This window comes from Solanum dulcamara, chromosome 2 (assembly GCF_947179165.1).
Source record: "Solanum dulcamara chromosome 2, daSolDulc1.2, whole genome shotgun sequence".
Classification (NCBI taxonomy): domain Eukaryota; kingdom Viridiplantae; phylum Streptophyta; class Magnoliopsida; order Solanales; family Solanaceae; genus Solanum; species Solanum dulcamara.
Window position 1 is genome coordinate 75,066,820 of NC_077238.1, and position 26,264 is coordinate 75,093,083.

The window sequence follows — 26,264 nt, forward strand, 5'->3', positions numbered from 1 at the left end:
ATAAATGATTGATAGATATAAAATAAGTTTTATTTTTTAAAAACATATAAATTTATTGATCAATTTTTATATTTAAAAAATATAAAATCATCATATAAAATTTTACAATCAAGCTCTTTGGAGTGTAATTTCATGTCATGTAAATTTTAAATCATAAGATAAATCTCATATCGTTATGAAAAATGAAAAGACTATTTTAGACCAATCTTCTCACATAAGGAAACTTATTTTGTCATTTTCCTCCTTTCTCAGTTCCTCTCCCTTGGGCAAAAAGTAAGGTAAACAAGCAGCATCAATGTCAGAATGAGAAGACAACATGGAAAAAACAAGAGAAAAAGGAAGACAATATGGAAGGCAAAATGCTTCTTCACCACTTCCCTTTACAAATTTTAACCTTACCATTCCTTGTACTTGGAGGTTCGGATATTCATCTAGTGATTCCTCCCCTCCGTCGCCGGATTCCGGCGAGACAGTTACCGGGACACCGGCTAAAGCTTCATCGTGGTTGTTCGGAGCTAGTTTCGCTTCAACTGCAGCTTCAACTGATACCTCTACTAGTATTGTGCCTCCTAAAACTCTCACATTTTTCAGTCAACAGTCTGTTCGGTATCTGAAAAAACTTGCGATTCTACTACTACTAACTCATATTTTGTTTCTGCAGTGACTTGGTTTTCGAATGCGAGCTCATCAACAGTGATTTCTTCATCTTTAGGATCGACTACACGCAATTGTTTTTCGGATTCACTATCATCAGTCACTTCACCGTCTTCGGTTTCGGCAATTACTACTACAGTAACAGCAACGTCTTCTCTCTATGAAAAAGCATCTGTATCAACTTCTTCACAACCACAATCAACCGTCTCTGCACCGGAATTTGGTAATGTTTTCTTCTTTTTCTCTTTTTTTTTTGGGTTTTGATGTCCAATGTTTAAGCTATGTGCCTCGTACAGCAATGATCATGTTAATGGAAGTTTGCTCCATGATTGGTTTATTTTGACTGACATTATCTGCTAGAGGTTTCACTCTATGTTAGGAAGTGAAACTAAATTCAATTTACAGTAGTTCCTTTGATTTCAATAGCAAGTCTATGTTCCCCTGGTGGAGGTTTCTAATTCTGTTGTTTGATGTACAGTTTTCTAATTGCTCAGTATGGCTTTTACTTTACGGAAATGTATTTGGGGTTAAATTGAGTACAAGTTCCTCTTCCAATCATTTCAGCAATTTTGCATTGTTTGTTGGAATGTTTAGATTCTTCTGCTATCCTCATGCTTGGAGTAGGAGGGAGCCAGTGAGCCACTGTCCAATGATGTACAGTTCCTGTTTGATGAGAAACAGATTAGTGAGGTTGAGAAAGGTATACTATGAGAATAGGGAAGTAATGTAAAACAATGTGATTAGTGTGCATAATTATGTTGTTCATCTTGCTCTCAGTAACAACACTGTTGTTAAAAGAGGCTGTAGCCTTACTGGCAATTTTCCGCCCTCTGATTACTGCATCTATGGCCCCATGCATTATTACTATGTTGAAATGGAGCAGCTAGCGAACCTACTAGCGCTATCCAGTAGATTTGGTTTAAATAGTTAGCTCGTAGGTCAGAAAGAATGAGCTGCAGAAATGTTGCTTTGAGATGGCCTCTGTGCCTAGGAAAATGGGAGAAAAATTTGCAATGAGATCCCAGCAATATCAAGGGTTATTCTTCAATGCCTAAATTAGACTTGGCATTAGTAGGAACGAATTTGGGAGAGCAACCCTTCTAACCCGAGGTCCAGGTATTCCGGCACCAGAGAGAGAGCGTGCCAAAGCCTGATGAATAGACAGGGGATGGAGAACTCCTTTTAGAAGAGTGTCTTCGAGTTATGAGCCTTTGCTTCTGTCTTTACTATTTGTTATTTGTACCTGTTTCCCAAAGCTATGTTTTGCCATCTTATTGATATTTGGTAGCTGTTATCAATGAACTACTATCTTATTAATTTTTTTTTAAAAAAAGTTATCCATGACCTACTATCCATCTTTGGGTAGGGCTTGTATATGAGATAGCTCACTCCATCCGTTATATACTATCAGATGTTCCAAACTCCGTGGGCTTGGATTTATTCAAGGTAGAAAGTTAAGCGATTCAATGTGGTGCTCATTTGTTTTTACGACTTGTGACGTGTGTTTTGGCCGCCAAAAAGGGGATACATCACTTCTTTTTTGGTGATACATTCTCTCCTCATATATAAACATTGAGCACCTGCTTCCTTGGCTTTTCTGAGAGAGTTTTTTGTCTTGTACATGCAACTTCCGGCTCCTTCCTTTTGTGTTTTTTACTTACCTTCATTGTTTTTGGTTTTACACTTTCTTTTCTCATCTACCATATATCTATCAGTTAAAGGTAAGGTTTAAGCTTCTTTGTTCAATTCTGCAGTTCTCTTTATTTGACTCATTTATTTTGCTGCTTTACATGTTTGTGATTGTTCCATCATCTGTTTGCGCCTCTGTTTCCTGGCTTCTGACAAGTTTGCTTCTTCATCTTTTCCTTTACTTGACTTGTATATTCTTAGATGGTTGCAAGATGACATGATTTTTTTCATGTAGAATATTATCATCGAACTCCATACTAGACTCAGAAATTAAAAGCATCTTCCCCATGCGGTTGAATCCTACTTTTCCCCCTGTTTGGACTACTCTCATTCGATTTGGTTAACCATAGAATAGTACATGACAAAGTTCTCGTATGTATTCTTGGACTCTTGACTTTTGAAGAGAATTAGAGGTCTATTTGCCATCTTGGGGAAGTATACCCCAAAGCAATGATAGGGCTAACATAGCTTGTGAAGATGATATGTAGCTCCTCAATTGTGTTAGGTCAGCCTCTGTTTTTCTTTTCATCTTCTAGCCATTGAGCTATTTGAGCAATGTCATGCGTTTTCTTTTCTATAGAGTTCTTTGTAGGATCATATGCATGAAGTACGTTGTTTTTTTCGAGTTTATTTTTTCCAAGTACCTTTCGAATTATCTTGGTTGTTTATCCTCGCTCATAAAAGTATTCTCAAGTGCCATTGCAATTCACAGCTTGTGAGGAAATTTTTTGTTTATCCACTACTTGGGGAGTCGCCTACCTACCTCTATGAGCTGGCAGGAGTGAATCTTGAGCCGTAGCTCACCTCAGCCCTTAGGAACATGATCAAGTTCTAGCTGATGGGTAGCCAAGTGCAGAGCGGATAACATTGATCATGGTTTGCAGCTGAGAGAGTGCATTTCTTTGCTGGTGGAGCTGATGTTTTCACTCTTACAATCGCACTTGTCTTTTAAGTCAACTAGCGAAATTATTACTTTCCAACCTTTCATGTCGCTGACCTTTTGTTTGTTTGCAGTAACTGTCCCTGCTAGTTGTTCCCCCGAGCAGGACGAGGTTGCTGCAATTTTGGCAAGACAATGTGAGAAGCTTCTGTCCTGCCAAGCTGCTAGGCAAGCTCAAGGCAGAGGAGAAAATGAAAAGCATGTTTCAATCACTCAGCCTAGCGACTGTGGAGCAATGGGATTTGAAACTACAAGCTCAAGCAGGCCAGTCGGTGATGCTGCTCATATACCAGCTGGTACTGCTGAACAGAAATATGGGGAGTCCAAGCCGTGCAGTGTTCCCATTACCGGTGCCCCTTCAACCTCCACTCCTTCAGCCCCGTTGGACTCAAAGTCAGGCAGCTCATTCCATCCCAGCTTGCAGCCTTTTGAGGAGGAGCAACCTTACCTTCCATCTGTCGATCTTCTGGACTCAACAATGGAAATGTGGGAACGGGTTGTCGCGAATAAGAAGACGGATCAAGAGGTCACTGAAGAGGGGCTTCGTCACTTCTACGAGGTCAGTTTCTCTCTTTTGTCTTTTTTCTTTTCTTTATGAAGTTAGCCTCTCCTTTCACCTTTGTTTCTTTTCTCTTCTGTTTTCTTTCTTGACCTCTTTTTCTCCCTTTTGTAGGGCATAAACTATTATTGTCTTCTGTCAGAACGCCTTCAAGTAGTCACTGACAAGTATAACGAGGCGGCAGAAGCGAAGGATGACATGGAAAAGATGAACTCCTCTTTGAAAGATAAGTTGGCAAAAGTCAGTCGGAAGCTCGAGGACTCTAAGAAGGAGAAGGAGAGTCTGGAGCATGAGTTGGCTGGGGCTGCAAACAAGATAACTAGTCTAACTGGTGAGAAGGAGTGCATGTTGCTGGCCCAGACGATCCTTCACCGGACTATCTCCGAGCTGAGAGGGGAACTGGAGGAGGCTGGTCCTGCTGCTATCCAGAAATACAAGGCTTCTTCCTTGTACAGACAGGAACTCATGGAGTATGCTGCTCCTTACATGGGAAAAGGGGTGAAGCTGGCCATATCGAAGATCAAGGCTAAAGATCCCACGTTTGACCCCGAGACCTACGGCCTTGAGATGTACATTCTCCCTCCTGAAGCTGATGACCAAGAATTCTCATCGGAGGAAAGTGACAGTGGGGTGCCACTCACAAGTAGAATGAGGTGAGGCCAAGTGCTCCAGATTGAGATATGGCTGAAGGAGCAAGTTTTATGAGATTTTGGTTATAAATGTGTCGACTTAAGTGCCGTAGAGCGAAAGGATTCCCGGAGCTTAGTGTGAAGCTCTTTCTGATTTACCTATGCTTATGCCAATGCAACTTTTGTGGCTACTCTTATCTCTGAACTACTACTGTGTTTTGCTGCTCCATGGATGTTTTTGGTGGTGTTAATAGAGTATGTATGAATGTGCTAAGTGATAACATCAGATCTCTGCAGTAGATGTATTAAGTGTTACTTTTATCTGTGCAGTCGGCCTTGATGTTTTTTATAAGCGAACCAGAAAAAGAGGCTTATTACGCTGCTGATTTTCTCTAGGTAACCTCATAGAGTAAAAGCTCTTTATACTGACGTGGTATATAACTTAAACTCTAGTTTAAAATGTGGAGTTTATTGCTAGTACAATATATATCTCTATCCAGTTTTTGTGCTCGAGTTTGTTTCTATGGCAGTTAATTTTGGTGATGATTTTTTCAATACCTCATAACAATACTTTAAATAATCAGCTTAGTAGTTTTCAATTTGTTGTCTTTCATTTTCAAAATTTTAATTAATATTGACCCTAAATAGTCAAATGTGAGGAAGCATTTTATTATTTTCTACTTCCAAAGTTGGTACGTCGTAGTATTTCTTTATATAGTTTCAAAAAACAAGCTATTGAAAATTTTGAATGGCTGATACGAGACTAACATTTTGATCAGCATGACCATTGATTGAAACAAGTCAAATCAGGATAGATTGAGTAGTTAGATATATCATTTTAGTGAATGATGAGTCATTTTTGCAGTGTCTTTTACATGAGAAATGAAGCTCTTTTTTTTTGTTGCCAGGACCTTAATGAGACCTCTATTATCATCTATTATCATTTATTACTTTCATTATTTTCTGTAATTTAATTGCTTATCTTGATTTTTCATATTGTTTTGAACTCCTTATTCTTATCTAACTTCTGACTTCTTTCTTATCTGATTTACTGAGCCGATGGTCTTTCGGAAACAGCCGTCCTACCTTGGTAGGAGTCAGATCTGCGTACACTCTACCCTTCCCAGACCCCACATCGTGGGATTTCACTGGATCGTTGTTGTTGACCTTAATGAGACTTCTACTGTTTTGTAATGCCTGCTTTAAACTATTTATAATATCAGTCCTTTATTACTAAAGCAGAAAAAGAAAGTGAATTCAAATTTGACATGATACAAGTAAAATTTGCATTATTAAACATCTACAATTTTGTTATAACCTGTATCACATCCTTCAACTAAGTCTTATGCAACATGAAGAGTTTACTTAAGATTGTATTTACCAACTCTAGTACAAACACTAACATCAAAATATGCCACACCATATTGGGTTGCTGATGAGGATAGAAGAATAATTCAGTTCAATTCTGAACTCTATACGAGCAGTGGACAGTCATGTGTCATAAGATTTCGATTACCCTAAATGGTGTAGCATTAGTTGTTCAGAAGCATCATTTGAGCAAAGCAAAATCCTATTCGTTAAAACTGTAATTGCAACATAATTCCATTCACGGTATAAGAAACTAGAATTTGGCGCCTTCCTGTTCATTAGACGTTAGAACACAGATAGCACAAGAAACAGTCAATTCATAACTAGAAAACTTCTCTATAAACTTTTCATTGAATAGATAAACAAACAAGAAAATAAAGCTACAATGTCAATTTTCCTTTGATGAAGAAAGCTATTGCCCAACAAAAAATTCCCAACTCAACAATGAGATATCTGAATGTCTCTAGCCCTCTCTGCGGACAAAGTAGAGCTTACCCATGACGTGAAGGATTGCGACAAAGGCTATGAAGCCAATACTCATCACAAGCACAACATTGGGGGATATCTTTAGTCCAGGGGAATCATCAGTGTAGAATTGGAGCATGGTACCACCTGCTCCTCCTGCACCTTCACCGCCACCAGCAGTCTTCCTTCGACGTAGGTTAGCAGCTGCTGCTGCTGCAGTCCCCCTTTGTGGTCCACCTCCACCCAAAGCCATTTCTAGTCACTGTTTCAATGTATTGAATAGAAAATCATTAGTGGGAAGAATCACAGAAATGTTTTGCAAGTCCTCAAACACAGTGATCATATAAAAGATGGTAAACAACTAACAATCAAATAAATAGAAGAATTGATCCACTAAAGGGAACATGGTAACTATTGCATCTGGGCATTTCAACAATATATAACAGTATGGCGTTGATTATCCCTTCCTATATTTGTGCACCACAACCTCTAAACTCTCAGAAAGTTACATCAACTACCAATTACCAGTCAAAATTTCAATCAACTCAACCATCAAAGTCAAATTAGGCCACACAGTTGGAACAAACAGGGTTTTATTTAAGACATTAGTCAGACAACATTAAACAAATTGTGAAATAGCAGAATTTTGAATTATTCATTTGCAACTGATCTTTAGGAGTTCCAAACTATACAACAACACCACACCCAATGTAATCCTACAAGTGGGGTGTGGAGTCAGGTGTGTACGCAGACCTTACCCCTACCTTGTGACCAAACTATATTAAAATTATTTGGCCTCCGTGTCACCAATTCCTTGTACATCTGGTACTAAGTTTAAAAATTGCATATGTAATATGAGACTGCTAGAACTCCTATACATATCTTCTTACTCGGATTACGAGAATAATACTAATAAGACTTAACTTCTGTAGTGTCCATTCCTGTATATAATTAATAAACCACATGATTTGTTTAGAACATGTATTGGTTGCTTATACTATATAACCTACTGCAGGAGCTATTAACATATGCAAGCTCTAGGCAGCTAAGTTGCTTGGACTCCAAAAATATTGCCGTACCCGTGTCGGGTCCTCAAAAAATGCACTATTTTTGAAGGATCCGACACGCAACTGACGACATTTTTGACAAGTCCGAGCAACATAGCTAGGCAGTGATCTTGTTTATACTATATAAGGTTATTTATAATCTTGTCTAGTCTTGTATGCCCATAGTGTAATTGCAATCCAATTCCGAGGAAAGAGATCCACGTCTATAGCAGTTTGACAGGAAACTCAATCTATCATTTATTTATTTTTTGTTTGGATTTTGGGGTGGGGGGTATTCCTTCTTTTCTTTTTTGATAAGGTAAATTTCATATGCAAGCAGTTAAGCACCAGCATCAAGAATATGCTATCATGTACAACGGAGTACCTCAAAGAAGATCTTACGAGTTGCATAAAGAGCTAATAAGCTCAATCATGGCCTCAACATCGTGAGTATCATGTACATTTACCATATTGCTCCAAACAGAAAGCAAAGAAATACAATGAAACTTAAGACTAGTAACATTACAATGAAACTTAAGACTAGTTACATTCTCCTTTAATATCGGGGATGTCCCTATTCTTGCTTCTGTATCATTATTTTTATACATCCCTCTTTTGACAAACATTATCATTTGGTGAATAGTCGATGTACCGTGTACGCACAAGCTGGCCCACACATCACCATTATAAAGAAAAGATTTAAACATTATTATTTAATAAAGCCAGTCAACACATTCATAAGACCAGTGACGTGGAGAGCGGATGCTAAGATGGAATTGTGGTCATACTAGACAAGATTATATATAACCAACATTCACGACAAGACTCAAATAGCACATATAAATAAAGGTACATATTTTTTTTTCTTAAAAAAAATGCTGTATCGTTTATTCATCATTCTTGCCCCTGCTAACTGCTATACTGCAAGTGCCTGTTATACCACCAACTATTGCAAATCATCAGCATAAATTCACATTGCGGTTTCGGAAAAATCAGAACTTTTTTTCCTAATAACTTGCTGAATCTGAACAAAACCCTACCCGATCCGAAAAATCAAATGTCAAAGCCATCAGATCATAAAACATCAACACAATTCAAAAGTTTAGATCCTTCAGATTTCAGATCTCAGCACTAGAGAATATCTCTTTTTCGTTAACAAATCAATTAGATGAACTTGCTCCAATAAAAACTAAAAAATTTTAAAAAATTCACAAGCAAAAATCAACACAAGCATGTGCAAATCTAATTTAAATCTGCAGGTAAGAACACAAATTCATACAAAAAAAAGGAAAAAAATTAATCAAATAAAATTATAAGAGGAGAAAAATACCTTAAGAATGCTGAGAATTAGGGAAAATGGTCTCTCCGATCTGGAAGGAAAATGGATGAGAAAAATTTTGACCCGTCTTGTAATTGTTTTTTTTTTTTTAATAGAAGTTCGACTTAAAAGCTTAATTTATTATACGTGGAGGAGGCCACATACATATGGCCAATCAATTCATGACACATAATCAAGCACAACTTTGGCAAACTAATGACATTTCATATAGAGTAAAACCTCACTAAATTAATATTCAGTAAATTAATGATCTCTCTAAGATAATATTTTTCAGCAGTTTCGATTTGAGCCAATGAAAACAATCACTCATTTCGATAAGATAATATATTTTTAGAAGACTCCTTATAAATATATGATTTCATTAATATTATAAATTAATAGTTATACAAAAATACAAATATATCTAAGACAATTTAGTGAAATATGATTCTATTGTATTTTGTTAACATGTAAATCTAGTTGAAGCTCATCTCTAACTTTTTTTTATTGTATCTAAAAATTTTGGTGTTGTCCGTTCAAACTGCATCATAAAATTGCAAAGAGTTCTAGATGTGATAAGTGTTTCCTTATGCCTAACCGGTTTCAAAGATTTTGTATCATCTTCAACTTCCTTATCAACATTATATTTTTTTTGATGGTATTCACAATTTCTTCTAAGCTCTAGACCTCTGAATATGTATCATTTTCACCTGGGTAATCCAACAGGTTACTGACGTCCATTTTATTGCGGTAATCGAGATCATTAATTATAACCTCGAGTTCATGAATGATGTTTTCATAAGTGGATTCATTAAAAAAAGGGGAAAGAGCCAAAACTACCCTTCGACTATTCGAAATGGAACACATATACCCTTAAACTATATTCTGGCTCAAAAATACCCTTTCCGTCATATTATTGGCTCACTTCTACCCCTCCGTTTGATGGAATGAAATGAAGCATTCCATGTGTCTTAATTTATGCCATATAGGATCTCCACATAAGCGCCCCATCCCACCCACCCAACCCCATCAATTAAAAGACCCAAAACCAATCCTTGATTCTCGTAGTTATCGCTGCCACAATTAATTTGCAGCAATTTTTAAGCAACTCCAGCAACAATTTATAGTAGTTAGACACCCCTGCTTGTTGGCCTTGTTTTAGGAAGAACACTTCAACTACTTTCCAAGCATCTATTGATCACGTTGAATGTACGATTATGTTGCTCTGCAAATCACTTCAGGTCCGACCGCACCCATCTTCTTACTAAAAAAGCACTTGCTTGATCAGGAACCACATTTGCTTAATTGCCATTTTAAAAAATTAAGATCATCACCCTTTGTTAGTTATGTCTACCGGATGAAAACTATAGTTTAGCAAATTAAATAGCTAATTAATAGTTTGCCTAAAAACTGCTGCAAATTAATTGTGACAGTCATAACTACGGGAGTCAAACAAGCTATAACTACGGGAGTCAAGGATGAGTTTGAGTCTTTTAATGGGTGGATTTGAGTCTTTTAATTGATGGAGTGGGGTGAGGTGCTTACATGGAGATCCTATGTAGTATAAACTAACACACATGGGATACCACATTTTATTCCGTTAAATGGAGGGGTAGAAGTGAGCTAATAGTACGACAGAAAAGGTATTTTTGAGCCAGAATATAGTTTAAGGGTATATGTGCTGTATTTCGAACAATTAAATGATAGTTTTGACCATTTTCCATTAAAAAGATCATGTTTTTTCTTATGGATTACAATTTCGTCTTCATGTCTTGTATATCAAAATCAACCTTCTTTAAATCTCAAACACTCTTTAAATTAATAAATATTAATTTATCAATTAAATAATACTTTTATAAAATAATAATAGTTCATGGTCCACCTATATTAATTTAGTGAAATTTTACTGTATATAAAGAAATAAATGAGCAAAACAATCTTTTTAAACTTAATTACAAATAATGAAAACTCTAAATATTATACAAGTGAAAATAGCAGAGAGTGTAGATTTATAAATGTATTTTTAATGTAAATAAGAAAAAATAATTATTAATAATAGAAGTATATTTTATATCAAATTTCTAAAAGATCAACATCAATGTGTATTGTAACTAAAATTTAAATTATAATTAAAATATTCAATTAATGGTAACTCGTTTATCTATATAAATAATAGAAATCTCTCTCTCTACTGTTCATCCAACACACCTTCACAATATCAGGTCTGCCGGAATGGCTTTACCGCCGCCGGTGGAGCTTCCCAGACCACCAGAACAAGCCTCATCCTCTAATCCAGCTAATACCACTTTGAATCTGCAAAAAGATACTGAAAATGCAATTTCAAGTGAGGTTGGATTGATTCAAAATGCATAACATTTTCCCAATCAAATTGGGAGCAATCATCAGGCGATTTATGCGAGAACTGCATCTGAGTCGCCTGAAATGCGCCTCCAAAATCGAACAACTTCAGGCGAGATTCAAGACATGGCAGCCACTGAAAGAAGCCGCTCACAGTCACCGCCGTCGTTCCTTCATATTCGAAGCGGCTCCGGAGAGATTCGAACCATCGGACTTACTAGGGGTTGCTCACAAGGTCATGGCGCAGCTGTAGGAACAATCTTCACCGGAGAAATCATCGTCGGTGAAGAAAGTGGTGTCGGCGCAGGGGCTCAGGCGACCCATTTTAAACAAAAGTTATACCAGAATGTTCCTCAGTTTGATGCGCCTCTCCTAAGCTCAGAGCGCCACTTCGAATCACCTCCATTGGATTCGAATATCCTTTGGACCACTGAGAACAGTAGGAGCCACGAAGTTGCAGGTTCAGCAGGTCAATTTTCGAAAAATATTAACTTTCAGGACCAAGTACAGCAACAATTGAATGGAATACAACCGTGTGATCACTATGATCATGCTCTAGCACAAATTCAAGAAATTCAAGGTACGGAGAAGGAATGTAACAGTAAGTAATCAACGGAAATTCAAGATAAGTCCTCTCAGCCCACTAATTTCTCTCAATCTGAACAATTTCATTATGTTAACAATAATGTTGATGGTCAACTACCTGTGAATACACTCGAACAAATGACTTATGGTTCTACTGCTAGGAATAATATTATAGCTATGACCAATGACAAAAGAAATGATCAGAATGATAGAACTCAAACTCCCTTAGTTGTCAATCAAAGTGGTCATGAAAACAATCAGTCGCAAGGAATTCAAAACAAGGAAACTGTTAAGGATCCTAACAATAGGAAACATGTTGATCAGGCCATCATCGAAACTAGTGTCGAAACTATTGAAAAACCCACTGGAATCGCTATTTCGGTGAACGCCCAAAATAATTCGCAATCCCAAAACGACCCACATACCATTACGAATGACAAAAATAAAAAATCCCAATTTTTAGGCACCCCGAACTCAAATTCTAAAATTCCAACTTGCACAAATAGGGCCGAAAACAGTCTTCTCGTGCCCGAATCTGTTTTGGTTGATTGTATCACCACCCCAAGCAATCTTAGCACTTCCACTAATCCCAAACGTACCAACCATCCTCCCGTTTCAGAATTCCCTCCCATCTCATCCAATTTCCAAAAATTCAACTCGAAAAACTCTAAAAATCCGGTAGTGTCCTTAACCCCCACCGCGCTACCTCCTAAGACTAAGCCCCCTACCAACCAACCCACCACCACAAACCACCCTCCACCCCCTATAGCAAAGCAATCCATGGCTACAAGACTAAGAGCCAAACAAGCTGAGCCTACAAACAGAATTGACCTAACACCCCCAAAAAGGGTGACAAAACAAGGTTGTCCGGCTATCATGTTTAAGAGAGAAGACTACATGATTAAGATGGCTGAATCATGTAAGTATACTCTCGTAGGCAAGTTTTACAGCCCAATGCCAAAGATGGAGGTAATACGAAAAAAGTTCATTACTCAAACTGAACTTAGGGGCAAGGTCAAGATCACCCATTTTAATTCTAGACATATATATATTGATCTTGACAATGAACATGATAGAGCTACTGTTTTAGACAGTAAGAGAATGTACATAGACGGTGTATTTATGAGATTTCAAGTTTGGACCCCTACTTTCGATCCAAATTATGAAACCCCCATTCTCCCTGTTTGGGTCATACTCCCAGAACTCCCTTGGCATTGTTTCCATAAAGAATTTGTTACGCTCCTACTTCCGGACGTGGGACAAGTGTTGTACTTGGACATGGCCTTCATGCAAAAGACAAGGGGGAGTGTAGCAAAAGCAAAAGTCCAAATGGACATCACCAAGCCTAGAATCCAAAGTGTATGGATTGGATTCGACGAAAATGATGATCCAAATGGAGAAGGAAGATGGCAGGACATCGAATATGAAGATGTGCCCCTTTACTGTACTTACTGCAAACACCAAGGTCATACTCCTCTTGCCTGCCCCGTCAGCAGAAGAGATACAGAACGAAACAAGGCCAAAGGCAAGGAAGAAGAGCCAAAGAAAGATGCATCGCCAAAAAACACAGGTATGATCTCTACTCCTATTGTCTTAACTAATGCTGTAAATTTCAGGCAACAGGTACCACTAGCAGAAACCACCACCTCAACTCAAGAAGGAAGCCGCAAGGCTAAGGAGCACTCAACTAATCAAAACAGGAATGAAGTTTCAAACGACCAATGGGAAACCCAAAAGCGAAGAAAATTCAAAGGTAAGACTCAAGCTGTGCAAAACACCCAAAAGATACAAAGTAACACTCAACAGGTCTATAAACCCACTCAAGCCAAGACTACAGGTATTTACTCAGTACTCCCAGACCCCAGTCCCCATCTTAATTATGATATTGTTACTAAAATGCAAACAGGACAAAGCGGTCGACAACCAGGTATTGACTCAATGCTCTCAATCGCCCATGGCTCCCCGAATAATATTTTAACTGTATTGTCTAATTCTGAAGCTGATGGAGGTGAGGATGGTATTCAGGAGAAGCCAACTAACCTGCAGGATGGGGTGTCCAGAGGGGGGGGTTTTGTCTCATGTTTTGCATGAGAATCTTTTGGTTGACCCTAGGAATGACTTTAGAGACCCTCCTACCACTACAAATATGTTTCAGCATCCTTCTTCCCAGCAAAGTGACAAAATAGACCTTATTAATGCTCAAAGAATGGCTTCCAAACTGACCCCTGCTGTGAGTGCAGATGTGGGAGCAAATCAGCCCCCAAAACAACCTCAACAGGTTGTTCAGGTGCATGATTTCAGACCTGCTGGTACTGCTATTGAATTTGGTCAAATTGCAGCTTCAGGTCAGGATCAAAACATGCATCTACTGGATAGAAGTTCAGCTACTGGTTTAAAGGAAAATATGCATGGTTGGGGTGCAAATTCAGCTTCTAGTTTGAATGAAAATAGAGTGCAGACTGTGACCCCTAAATTAAGTTCACTTCATCAAGGTTTGGGAGGTTGTTCAGCCCATATGCAGTCTCAAAAACTGCAGGTTTTGGGACATGCCTCAACTGCAGATTTGGAGGAAAATTTGCAGGTTTTGGGTGCTAGTTCAGCTCCTAGATTGAAAGAAAAAAATGTGCAAGCTATGGCTCATACACTTACATTATTTCAGCACCAAAGGCAAAGTTTTGGTCACATTGAGAGGGCTGAAAATGACCAAGCTATTGGCTGCAGTTTCAGCACAATCTTAAGTGACCAAGTGTCTAGTCCTTGCTCCTACCAAGTGTAAGATTCAAACTCCAAACAACAAGACACTTACAACATTAATGATATGAAATTCTCAGCTACCCCTAGCAACTCTAATTAGCCTGCTACCTCTAAAACTCTAAGGAGAAAGAGAGCTAGAAAGAAGAAACTAGAAAAGCAACAAGAAGTTGCAGCCTCCACCCCTACAACCACTGTTCATACAAGTGAAAAAGATAACAATAGTGAGGTGGTTTCAAACTCTTGTTCACAGTATGTTCTCCTAGATCAGACCACTCCAATAAGAAGTCCAGATTTTGGTTGTGAAGATCCCCTTAATCTTACCCCTTTGAATATTCAGCCAACTCCTTTTATGCAACCTGAAAATGCCACCAACATCCTATGCACTAACAATGAGGCTCAAACTTCAACTCCTGCTAGTGATGATGAATATGGTGTTATTCATTTGGAGGATGAATATGACCAAGACTTTCAAGGTGAGGTTGAATTTGAGGATGAAGAAGAGACTACTGAACAGTCCATTAAAACAACTGCTCCATCCAAGACCACTACTAAGGTCACGAATGACGAGATGAACCAACTAGCTAGTGAGCAAGGCTTATCACCTAGAGGCATTCATCACAATCCAAAATTTACAACTATTCGTGCTTCTATTAGCAGACCAAACACTAGGCTCCACAACCTTAGATCCCATCAATGATTAACACAATTGTATGGAATGCAAGAGGTATCAATACCAAAGGAGTCATAGATAGACTAAACTCACTCAAACATATCTATCAAACGTCCATAATTTCCATCCTAGAACCTTTTTCTAACAATGCTCATCTGCAAAGCTTTAGAATCAACCTTGGTATGGATGGGTCCGCTTGTAATCCTAATGGCAAGATTTGGATCTTCTAGACTCAAGATGTCGATTGTAAAGTTATTTATGTTGACGACCAACAGATCACTTACGAGGTGAAACACGTAGAGCATCAAAATGCATTTCTTAGGACATTTGTTTATGGAAAATGCAAAGATACTCTTAGAAGGCCGCTCTGGGATAGGCTCCTTCACCACGCTCCCACTAACCTTCCTTGGTGCACAGTTGGAGACTTCAATGTCATTACCTCCACTAATGAGAAATTAGGTGGAATCCCTTATAACATGCGAAAAAGCTTCGAGTTTATCAGCGTTATTGAAGCTTGCGGCCTTACAGATTTAGGGTATCATGGCTCAGACTACACTTGGTGTAATCAACGAGATATGCATAAAAGAATTTGGAAGCGACTCGATAGAGCTATGGTGTCCGATAATTGGTTAGCCGTTATGCCTCACACTTCAATTACCCATCTTCCCTCTACTGGTTCTGACCATAACCCTTTACTAATAGAGATGAATGCTAGGCAGGATTCCGCGATTAAATATTTTAAATTCTTGAATTGTTGGGTGGATAGCCCTACTTTTCTCGAAACTGTAGAGTCCTGCTGGAGCAGACCCATGACAGGGAATCCAATGTTGTCCTTTCACCAAAAAATGAAAAGACTTTCCTCCACCCTTAGCAAATGGTCGCGAGTGGAATTCGGCGACATTTTTGCCAAGGTTAAGGAATATGAAGAATTGGTGAAAAGTGCCGAAGAAAATCTGATAGTGTCCAATAATGAAGAGAACAGGATGCAATTGCATGCTCTCAATGCCAAATACATCAGATTTCTTAAAATTGAAGAGAACATTCTCAAACAAAAAAGTCAGCTACATTGGTTCAAGGATGGAGATGCTAACACCAAGTATTTCCATGCTCTAATCTGTGGTAGGAGAAGGAGATTGTTCATTCACAAGGTTACCAACGAAGAGGGGGAGTGGATTCAAGGCGACGAACACATTGCTAGAGCAGCATGCGATTATTTTTAGAAAATATTTACAGGCGATGAGTCTCCGATTCCGGAGAATATCTTGAATTACGTTCCTAGAATGATCACAGATGCTCAGAATGAAAACCTTCAAGCCACGCCTACCATAGAGGAGTTGAAACAGGTAGTCTTCTCTATGAATCCTAATTCTGCAGCTGGTCCGGATGGTATGAATGGAAAATTCTTCCAAGCTTGTTGGGAGATTATTTCGGAAGACCTACTAGCAGTGGTTACTTCTTTCTTTGGGGGGTATGCTATGCCTAAGTTCTTTTTTCATGCCTGTTTGATCCTGCTCCCAAAGGTATATCACCCCAACACACTCTCTGACTATAGACCCATTAGTCTCAGTAACTTCACCAATAAGATCATATCAAAACTCATTTGCCTCAGGCTTGCTCCGATTCTCCCCGATCTTATTTCTCCCAATCAGTCCGGGTTTGTAAAAGGAAGAAGCATCTCCAAAAATATCATGTTAGCACAAGAGATTATCCACGATATCCGAAAGCCTGTTATTGGCGACAACATGGTTATCAAGTTAGACATGGTCAAAGCATATGATAGAGTCTCCTGGTCCTATACTTGTCTGGTACTGAGAAGGATGGGCTTCGGTGAGACCTTTATTGATATGATTTGGCGAATCATGTCTAACAACTGGTACTCTGTTATCGTTAATGGGTCTAGACATGGTTTTTTCCACTCCACCAGAGGGCTCAAACAAGGTGATCCTCTTTCTCCCGCCTTATTTATTTTGGGAGCGGAGGTGCTGTCAAGAATGTTGAATAGTCTTCATAGTTACCACTTCTTCCGTGGTTTTCATATGGAGAAAAGAGGCCCACAGATTAATCATTTGAGTTTTGTGGATGACATTATCATCTTTTCCTCCAGAAGGAGGGAAATTCTTCAGATTATCATGAAGACCTTGACTCTGTATGAAAAAACATCGGGGCAGCTTATAAACAAGAATAAGATCCACTTCATGATGCATCCCAGTGCGCTCCAAGACAATGTGGAAACGGTGAAACAGGTTACGGGTTTCACTCAGAAGCATAGTCCCATTACCTACTTAGGATGCCCTCTGTATATTGGCAGGCAGAGAGTCATGTACTACACGGACATGGTCTCTAAGGTTGTCAACAGAATTAGAGGGTGGCACTCCAAAATCCTCAGCTACGGCGGTAGAGCTACACTCATGAGATACGTACTTCAGTCGCTCCCCATTCACCTTCTTTCGGCCATTACTCTCCCCCGTACCACTCTCAAACAGATTGAGAGAGTCACCGCTGATTTTTTCTGGGGGTGGAAGGATAACAAGAAAAAATACCATTGGGCTTCATGGAAAAAACTTTATTACCCTTATGACGAATGAGGTATTGGGTTAAGGAGAACTATAGATGTGTGCAAATCTCTCCAGTTAAAGCAATGGTGGATCTTTAGAGCTAAACCAACGTTGTGGGGTGAGTTCCTTAGAGCCAAATACTGTCAGAGAGCCAACCCCATCATCAAAAAATTCCATTCTGGCTAGTCGCTTGTGTGGAAACACATGATGCACAACAAACACATTGCCGAACCTCACATTTAATGGAGGATTCACTCGGGTTCATGTTGTTTTTGGTGGGACGATTGGCTAGGTATCGGACCCTTAGCCAACTATAGGCAGGAGTTGGGAAGAGCAAGCAATGCTAGGGTGGCTGATTTTCTTATAGATGGGCAATGGAACATCGATATGCTAAATCAATTGGCACCAGCGCAACTAGTTCCTCTCATCACTTCTTCCACACTTCAGCTGCAAGGAAACACACCGGACCAGGCCATTTGGAAGTTGAATACCAATGGGAACTTCACATTCTCCTCGGCATGGCAGCTTGTGAGGGAACATAGGACCAAGACACTTTCCGACCAGTACACTTGGCACAAAAACATCCCCTTTAAATGCTCTTTTTTGCTGTGGAGGGCTTTTAGAGGCAAGCTGCCAACGGAGGAAAAGATCATTACATTCGGTCATGTTTCCACTCCATGCTATTGCTGCCACAGTCCAGGTCCAGACACCATAGAGCACATTTTCAACACGGGCCACTTCGCTATGAATATTTGGCGCTACTTCTCTGACTCCCTAGGGATAAAGCATGAAGCCACACCCCTCAAACCTCTTGTTATAAGCTGGTGGCTTCACAAGTACCGCACAGAAGCTCACAAACTTATCCTTCACTCCACCCCAATATTTATATGTTGGAATTTGTGGAAGAATAGATGTGCGAGCAAATATGGGGGAAAGATTTCTAGTCTGGCGAGAGTGAAATTTGCCGTTTTCAAAGACATCTCTAATCTACTTAGAGTCGCGTACCCCTATATCCATTGGCCTTCGAACTGGATCCACACTATTTCCTGCATAGATAAGTGTGCTCATGAAATGAAGATCACCCAAGTCTCGTGGACTAAACCACAACTTGGTTTCGTTAAGCTGAACACTGATGGAAGCGCGTTGGGTAATCCGGGGGCAATTGGGGGGGTGGCATCTTAAGAGATCATATGGGTAGATTCATCTTCGCCTACGCCATACCGTTAGGGGAGGGAACCAACAATCAAGCCGAACTAGAGGTGGCAGTTTATGGGCTTAAATGGTGCATTCAACAGGGCTTTCAGCACGTTATCCTAGAAGTCGACTCGGAGTTGATCACTAAATGGATCAATCATCAGACGAAACCTCCGTGGAGCCTTCACCGGGTAACTCATGACCTTGTTATTATTTCCGAATTATTTGTTTTCTTTTCTTGCAGGCATGTATACAGGGAGGCAAACTTCACTGCGGATGCTCTCTCCAAGCACAGTCACACTCTTACCACTCCAGGCCACTACACCACCCTCCAGCAGCTACCTCGGGGTACAAAAGGATACTACATGCTAGATAGAGCCGGCCTACCTAGCTTTAGACGGAGGAAGACCAAAAGGATTAAGAAGCCTCCATGATCTACTATTAGTGTTGCAGCATTGGATTGAGCGCCCAATTGCAGTGTTTGTCTCCATGTTATATTTTTAGCCATGTTATTTGATGATCCTCGTTGATGCTAAAATTTTGTTGTATATAGCTTTTATGAGGATTCATCCCCAGTTTTATTTAGATTTTTCCTTTATTTTATGTAAAGGGCGAGTCTCCCTTATTTATGCTTTCCTAGTTTCTTTGTATCGAGAGGAGTCCTCTTCTTTAGATGCATAGTTTCTAGGTTTCCTTTTCGTGTGCTTGTATCGGGGATGAGTTGGCTGACCTTAGTAGGATGACCGACTTATGAACCACCATAGGATTGGAGGTTAGGTTTATGTCCCCCTCCGTGTATTTTTCTGTTTTATGTATAATAAGGCTTGGGGGTGTGCGGCTCAACCCCTGGCTGTGCACGAGAGGTGGGAGCCTCGTGTAGGATCTGTTCCCGTAAAATATATATATATATATATATATATATATATATATAATGCATGTAATACTAAAATAATAATCATAAAAGATAGTACTTGATTTTGTAATAAGTTCATAAAGTAATTATTCTATTTATAATATTAATGAACTTAAATAAAAAATAGATATTTATTGTCTAGGTAAGATAGATATTGTATAGGATGAAGGGTGAGAATATTTATTGTTCAAAACTAAGAGGAACGTTTGGTTTTAAAACAAAATCGGGGAATGTTAATGATTTTCACCCAAAATAATTTTTGTTGAAAAAAATGATATATTAATATTATAATACTTTTGAATCAAGTTTTCAATGAAAAATACGTGGATTTCTTACCTTTTTTTAATAAAAAAAAGTAATAATTATGTCCACACTAATTTGCACAAATCTAAATTATTTCATCAAATACATAGGTATTGTGTAATTAGGACTGCTTATCGGATTGATCGGGTGGATAATTATGCATAACGATTTGATTTATCGGATGTTAATTTTTAAATATATTAATCTGCTAGCCAATCAATAAGATATCGATTGTTTTTTTATCGAGTTGGTAATTATAAGACGGTTAATGGGCGATGTATTGACTCAATTATTTTATGCTTCATTTTTCACTTTCACTAACCAATATATTGATTTCCCATCAAAAATAATTTTTCTAGCTCTACTTAAGTTGGTAATTTTGTAATTGAAAATCACAATAAGAAATCCAACTCACAAATATGCATCAAGTCCTATAAGAAGCAACAAAATATTAAATAAGGCTTTAGGGTTAATAATATATACTTTATATACTAAGGAGTAAAAATGTAAGTTGATAATTTTTAATGTGTTAACGATTTGTCCAATAAGGAATTTGAATAATCCGCCACCATACCAATAAACTGTTAAATATAAATTTTTATTCCGTTCACCAACTGTTAATTCAATAATTCAATATCAATAAGCTAGTTCCGCAATTGATTTATCGATTACGGTTCGATTTTGAACTACCCCATGCGTAACCACCTTTAAATTTTGTCTCTTTTAGAATTTAAACCAATTTCAAGAATTGCATCATTCTGGCCATTAGTTCACACCCTATGCTAGCTCGATTATATCTTATCATTACTTAAGCCTCATTTGTTTTCATTAGGGTTAAGAACGTCTAAATCTGAATAGACATTTGAACGATTAAGATATTGTCTCTACATATGAACACTGAATGATCTAATCTATTTGTTTGTCAACATCTAAATATGCATAATTTATTATTTGTAGACATAATAGATATAAAATTCAAAAAAGTAATTCAATATTAAAAAAATATAAATTTAATAAAATCAAATGATTAGTTTATAAGAAAAATGAAACATTTATGTTTACTAATAAAGGTAAAAATGATTTGTAGCGGTAATGGAAATAATTTGTAGTGGTAGTAATTACTGGTGTTGGTGGTCGTAACTAACAATGGTGATAATTGTGAAAGTGAGGGGGTTTCATGTAGTAGTGATTATTGTGATGGTGACAATTGCTAGTTATGGTAATGATTATGATAGTGAAGTTGGTTAGTAGTAGTTGGCATTATTGATGGTGATGACTGAACATGTGGTTGTTGACAAAGTATTAGTGATAGTTATGGAGGAGGAGGGGGGGGGGGCGAGGGGGAGGGGAGGGAGAGCTAGTTGTGATGGTGGAGGAGGTGAAAGAAAATTATGGTGGTGGTGAAGGTGGCAGTGGTGGCAATGATGCCAACAAATATAGTTATAACGATCAAGTTGGTAAGTGTAATAACGATTAATAATAGTGATACAATGATGATGGTTGTCGATGGTAGTAGAGGTTGTTGGTTGTAGTGACTAGCAATGATAATAGTGTTTGACAATGTAGCTGTGATTGTGATGATAAAGATAGTTAGTGGTGATAACCGCTAAAAGTCTATAGAGTGATGATGAAAATCATCCACACATAAATAAATCTTAATTATATCAAAATTTTGATTTAAACTTTAACAATTAAGACCTACTTAGATCAAATAAGTGTTTAAATCTTAATGTAAATAAATACATTTAATAACCTAAAATCTGAACCATTCAAATTCATATCTCCATTAAGCTAAAATAAATGAGGTTGTTAAAGAAAGAAATTTCTAATTAGTTAGGCAAGGGGTAAGTCAGGTAAGCGTGCACTCGGACCGTTGCCGTCAACTCCCTTTGAGATCATTTAACATAGTTGCCTTTCAACTTTTCCCGTAGTAAATTATCTGTACTGTATGCAAAACTTAAATAAAAGCATAGGATTTAGCACATACAGTACAAACATTGACTTCAAAACATGCACCATATTGGGTTGCTGATGAGGATAGAAGAATAATTCAGTTCAATTCTGAACTCATAACGAGCAGTGGACAGTCATGTGTCATAAGATTTCGATTACCATCATTGGTACACAGAGAGGAAACATTAGCTGTTCAGAAGCATCATGCAGCAACCAAAGCAAAAACATCTCGCTAAAGTTATAATTGCAACACAATTCCATTCATGGTCTAAGAAACTAGAATTTGGCATCGTCCTATTCAGTAGACGTTGGAACACAGATATCCAAGTAACAGTCAACTCATAACTAGAAAACTTTTCTATAAACTTCATTGCATAGACAAACAAACAAGAAAAAAAAACTACAATGTCAGTTTTTCCTCCAGCAAAGAAAGCTGTTGCCCAACAAAAATTTCCCAAGTTAGCCTAGCCCTCTCTGCGGACAAAGTAGAGCTTACCCATGACGTGAAGGATTGCGACAAAAGCTATGAAGCCAATACTCATCACAAGCACAACATTGGGTGATATCTTGAGTCCGGGGGAATCATCAGTGTAGAATTGGAGCATGGTACCACCTGCTCCTCCTGCACCTCCACCGCCACCAGCGGTCTTCCTTCGACGTAGGTTAGCAGCTGCTGCTGCAGCAGTCCCCCTTTGCGGTCCACCTCCACCCAAAGCCATTTCTAGTCACTGTTTCAATGTATTGAATAAAAAATCTTAAGTGGGAAGAATCACAGAAATCTTTCAACATATTAATATATAGCAAGTCCTCAAACACAGTGAACAAACTAACAATCAAATAATTGCAGAATTGATAGACTAAAGGGAACACGGTAACTATTGCATTCAGGCATTCCAACAATACATAATAGTATGGAGATAATATCTCCCTTATGATATTTATGCAACACAACCTCTAAACTCTCTAAAAAGGTACATCAACTAAACCATCAAAGTCAAAATAGGCCACACAGTTGGAACAAACAGGGTATTATTTAAGACAATAATACACAACATTAAACATTTTCAAAATAATACAATTTTGAACTATTCAATTGCTACTGATCTTTAGGAATTGCAAACTCTATTAAATCTTTTGGTCATCATGTCACCAATTTCTCATAGATCTGGTATTAGAAGTTTAAAATTGCACAAGTTATATGAGACTACTAGAACTACTACACATATTTCTACTCAGATACGAGAATCACACTAATAAGAATTAACTTCAGTAGTATCCATTACTGTATATATTTACTAAGCCGCGTGGTTCGTTTAAAACATGTATTGGTGGTTATACTTTATAAGTTACTGCAGAAGCTATTAACATATGCAAGCTCGAGGCAGTATGCCTATAGTATAATTGCAATCCACTAGGAGGAAAGTGATCCATGGCTCTAGATGTTTGACAGGAAACTCAATCCTTCATTTATTTAATTTTGTAGTTTCAAAAAAATAAAAAAGTTTCAAAAATTTATTTACTTTTGTTTGGGTATGGGGGATATTCCTATTCTTGCTTCTATATTGCTATTTTTGTGCTTTCCTTGTTTGATTGAACCGTTATCATTTGGTGGAATAGTCGAGGTAAGCGCAAGCTAGCCCGAGCATCACCACCAACAACATATCAACCTAGTGTATTCCCATTGGTAGAATCCCACAGGGTTGTAAGAAAATACAACAACAACAACCCAGTGAAATCCCACAACATGAGGTCTGGGGAGGGTAGAATGTACGCAGACCTTACTCCTACCAAGGTAGGACGACTGTTTCCTGGAGACCCTCGGCTCAGCAAAATAGTAAGAAACAAAGTAGATGAAACAATATACAATAATAGACATTGGAGAAACAAAAACTGTATGGTTACTAAATACTACTACTAATAAGGAGGAGAGAAGAAGAAACTAGCCCCCTGCCTCTCCCACATAAAGTGTGACAACATTGAACTACCTATTAACCTTCTACCCTAATCCTTGATCTCTACCTTCCTATCTAGGTTCATGTCCGCACTAAGCTGAAATTGTACCATATCATGTCTAATCACCTCCTCATTCTTCTTCAGCCTACCCTACCCTCTTCTAATCTGGCTTAAGCCAACCTCTCATACCTCCTTTGCTTAAGCTAGCCTCTCATACCTCTTTACTGGCGCATTCACACACCTCCGCATCACATGTCCAAATCATTTCAACCTCACTTCCCTCATCTTGTTCTCCATTAAGGTCACTCCTTCCTTGCCCCATATAAGTACATTCTTAATCCTATCTCTTCTAGTATGCCCACACATCAATCTGAGCATCCTCTTCTCTACTACATTCATATTCTGAACATAGACGTTCTTGATTGACCAAAACTCTGCTTCATATAATAATGTTGATCTAACCACCACTTTGTAAAAGTTACCTCTAGCCTTAGCGACACAAGGTGAGAACATCACCCTTTTAAATAAAGCTTGAAGCACTATTATTACTAGTGTCAGTTAAAGAATATATCTACAAGACTCAAGGATGTGACCTAGTAGTCAATAAAGTGGGTTAAGAATCATGAAGTCTCAAGTGACAAAAATCTCGTAGAATTAGTCGAGATGCACATAAGTTGATTCGTACACCACGATTATCCCCCCAAAAAACATCTACAAGATAAGTATCGCAAAGATGAAGATGCTAAAATGAAAGTATTGTCATACAAGACTAGACAAGATTATAAATGACCACAATCATGAGAAGATTCAATTAGCACACATCGATACATTCAAGCACAAATCCCATGAGAAGTTGGGCAGTGGATAGCAGCAAGGAAAAACACTCTATTGTAGCGAGCAACCCATTCTTATTGCATTAACCCAAAATAGTCTTGCTAGCTCTTGAACTCCACGAGTTCAAACCCACCTTCGGGTTTGAGCTCTACTCAAGCACAGTCAGCCAACTCTGTGACTTTGCTTAGCTTCAAGCATTGCAAAGGAATACCTTTCATTATCTAGATTCCCTCGAAGGAGGGGTCCCCAACCTTCTTCCCTAAAGGTCAAGAATAAAATGAGAGGTAACTTGAGATAGTATGGTCATGGAAAGCCAATGTGAAGGTGTCACAAGGAAAATAACTTGGAAGAAAATTGTCTCGATGGAACTATAATTTCTTGGGATCCACGCAAAGTTACTGCAAACAGAGTATGCAATAAAAATGGTGCACCATTTATTCATCATTCTCACCCCTGCTAAACTGCACTCGGCCTAGAATTTCTAACTACCTTTATAAGACTGGTACAATTCAAATACAAGGCATCCAGTTTTAAGAAAAGTTCTTAACCAGTTGAGAGAAAAACTAAAGAAAAGTTAGTTAACTTGTCACTATTCAAGCAAGTACTTGTTATACCACCAACTACACTAACAAGCCAAGATTCCTGAAATCTAAGATCACAAAATGTTCACGTATAAATTAAACTTACGCGTACCCAATTTAGGGAAGGAACAGACTACTCTAATCTTTGAATCCGCACTCATTGCCCTACCCAATTCGAAGATCATCAGCATGAATTCACATCGCGTTTTCGGAAAAATCACAACTTTTTAATAACGTGCTGTCATCTGGACAAAACCCTACCCGATCCAATAGATAGATCAAATGTCAAATCCATCAGATCACATGTTTAGATCCTATAGGTTTCAGATCTCAGGTAATTTAACGATCAATTAGATGAACTTTCTCCAATTAAAACTAAAAAATCGGAAAATTTCACAAATATAATTACATATACAGGTAAAAACAAAAATTCATACAAAAAAAAAATTAGAAGAGGAGAAAAATACCTAAGAATGCTGCGAATTAGGGGGAAATGGTCTCTTCGATCTGTTAGGAAAATGGATGAGAATTTTTTTGACCCGTCTTTTATTTGGACTTTATTATGTGGAGGAGGCCACATAGATATGGCTAATCAATTCATGACACGTAATCTAGCACACCTTTGGCAAAACTAATAGGAGTAATAAAACATTATGAGCCCGTTTGGATTGACTTAAAACCAACTTAAAGCTCCTTTTTAGCTTTTGAACGTGTTTGTCTAATGCTAACTTTAAGCCATAAAGTTCTTAAAGTCAGTCAAAAATGAAAAGTTAGGATTTCTAACTTTTTTTCCCTAGTGCTTAAAACCATTTTGTTTGACCATGGAAATTACTTTTATATCCTTTATATTTTAACTAAATTCTCAAACTACCCTTTTTATTCTTTTAACCCTAAAATTCAAACACTTATTTTCAACATAAGCACTTTTATCCAAACACTCAAC

At 38.1% G+C, this 26,264-nt stretch overlaps 3 protein-coding genes across 3 annotated transcripts; 1 reads left to right on the forward strand and 2 right to left on the reverse strand.

Moving 5' to 3' along the window:
• Positions 1–212: 212 nt before the first annotated feature.
• LOC129880750 (uncharacterized) lies at positions 213–4,798 on the forward strand. Its single transcript, XM_055954931.1, has 4 exons — positions 213–557; positions 662–877; positions 3,358–3,842; positions 3,957–4,798. Exons 1-4 carry the CDS (start codon positions 317–319, stop codon positions 4,497–4,499), a joined length of 1,485 nt encoding a protein of 494 aa, XP_055810906.1. The 5' UTR covers positions 213–316; the 3' UTR covers positions 4,500–4,798.
• A 1,338-nt stretch (positions 4,799–6,136) lies between these two features.
• Positions 6,137–8,789, reverse strand: LOC129880751 (protein transport protein Sec61 subunit beta-like). The gene is made up of 2 exons (XM_055954933.1): positions 8,681–8,789; positions 6,137–6,566 (listed from the first exon to the last, which is right to left on the reverse strand). The coding sequence occupies exon 2, from the start codon at positions 6,555–6,557 to the stop codon at positions 6,303–6,305; it is 255 nt and encodes an 84-aa protein (XP_055810908.1). The 5' UTR covers positions 6,558–6,566; positions 8,681–8,789; the 3' UTR covers positions 6,137–6,302.
• A 13,303-nt stretch (positions 8,790–22,092) lies between these two features.
• LOC129880752 (protein transport protein Sec61 subunit beta-like) lies at positions 22,093–25,891 on the reverse strand. The gene is made up of 2 exons (XM_055954934.1): positions 25,789–25,891; positions 22,093–22,681 (listed from the first exon to the last, which is right to left on the reverse strand). Exon 2 carries the CDS (start codon positions 22,670–22,672, stop codon positions 22,418–22,420), a length of 255 nt encoding a protein of 84 aa, XP_055810909.1. The 5' UTR covers positions 22,673–22,681; positions 25,789–25,891; the 3' UTR covers positions 22,093–22,417.
• Positions 25,892–26,264: the final 373 nt, after the last annotated feature.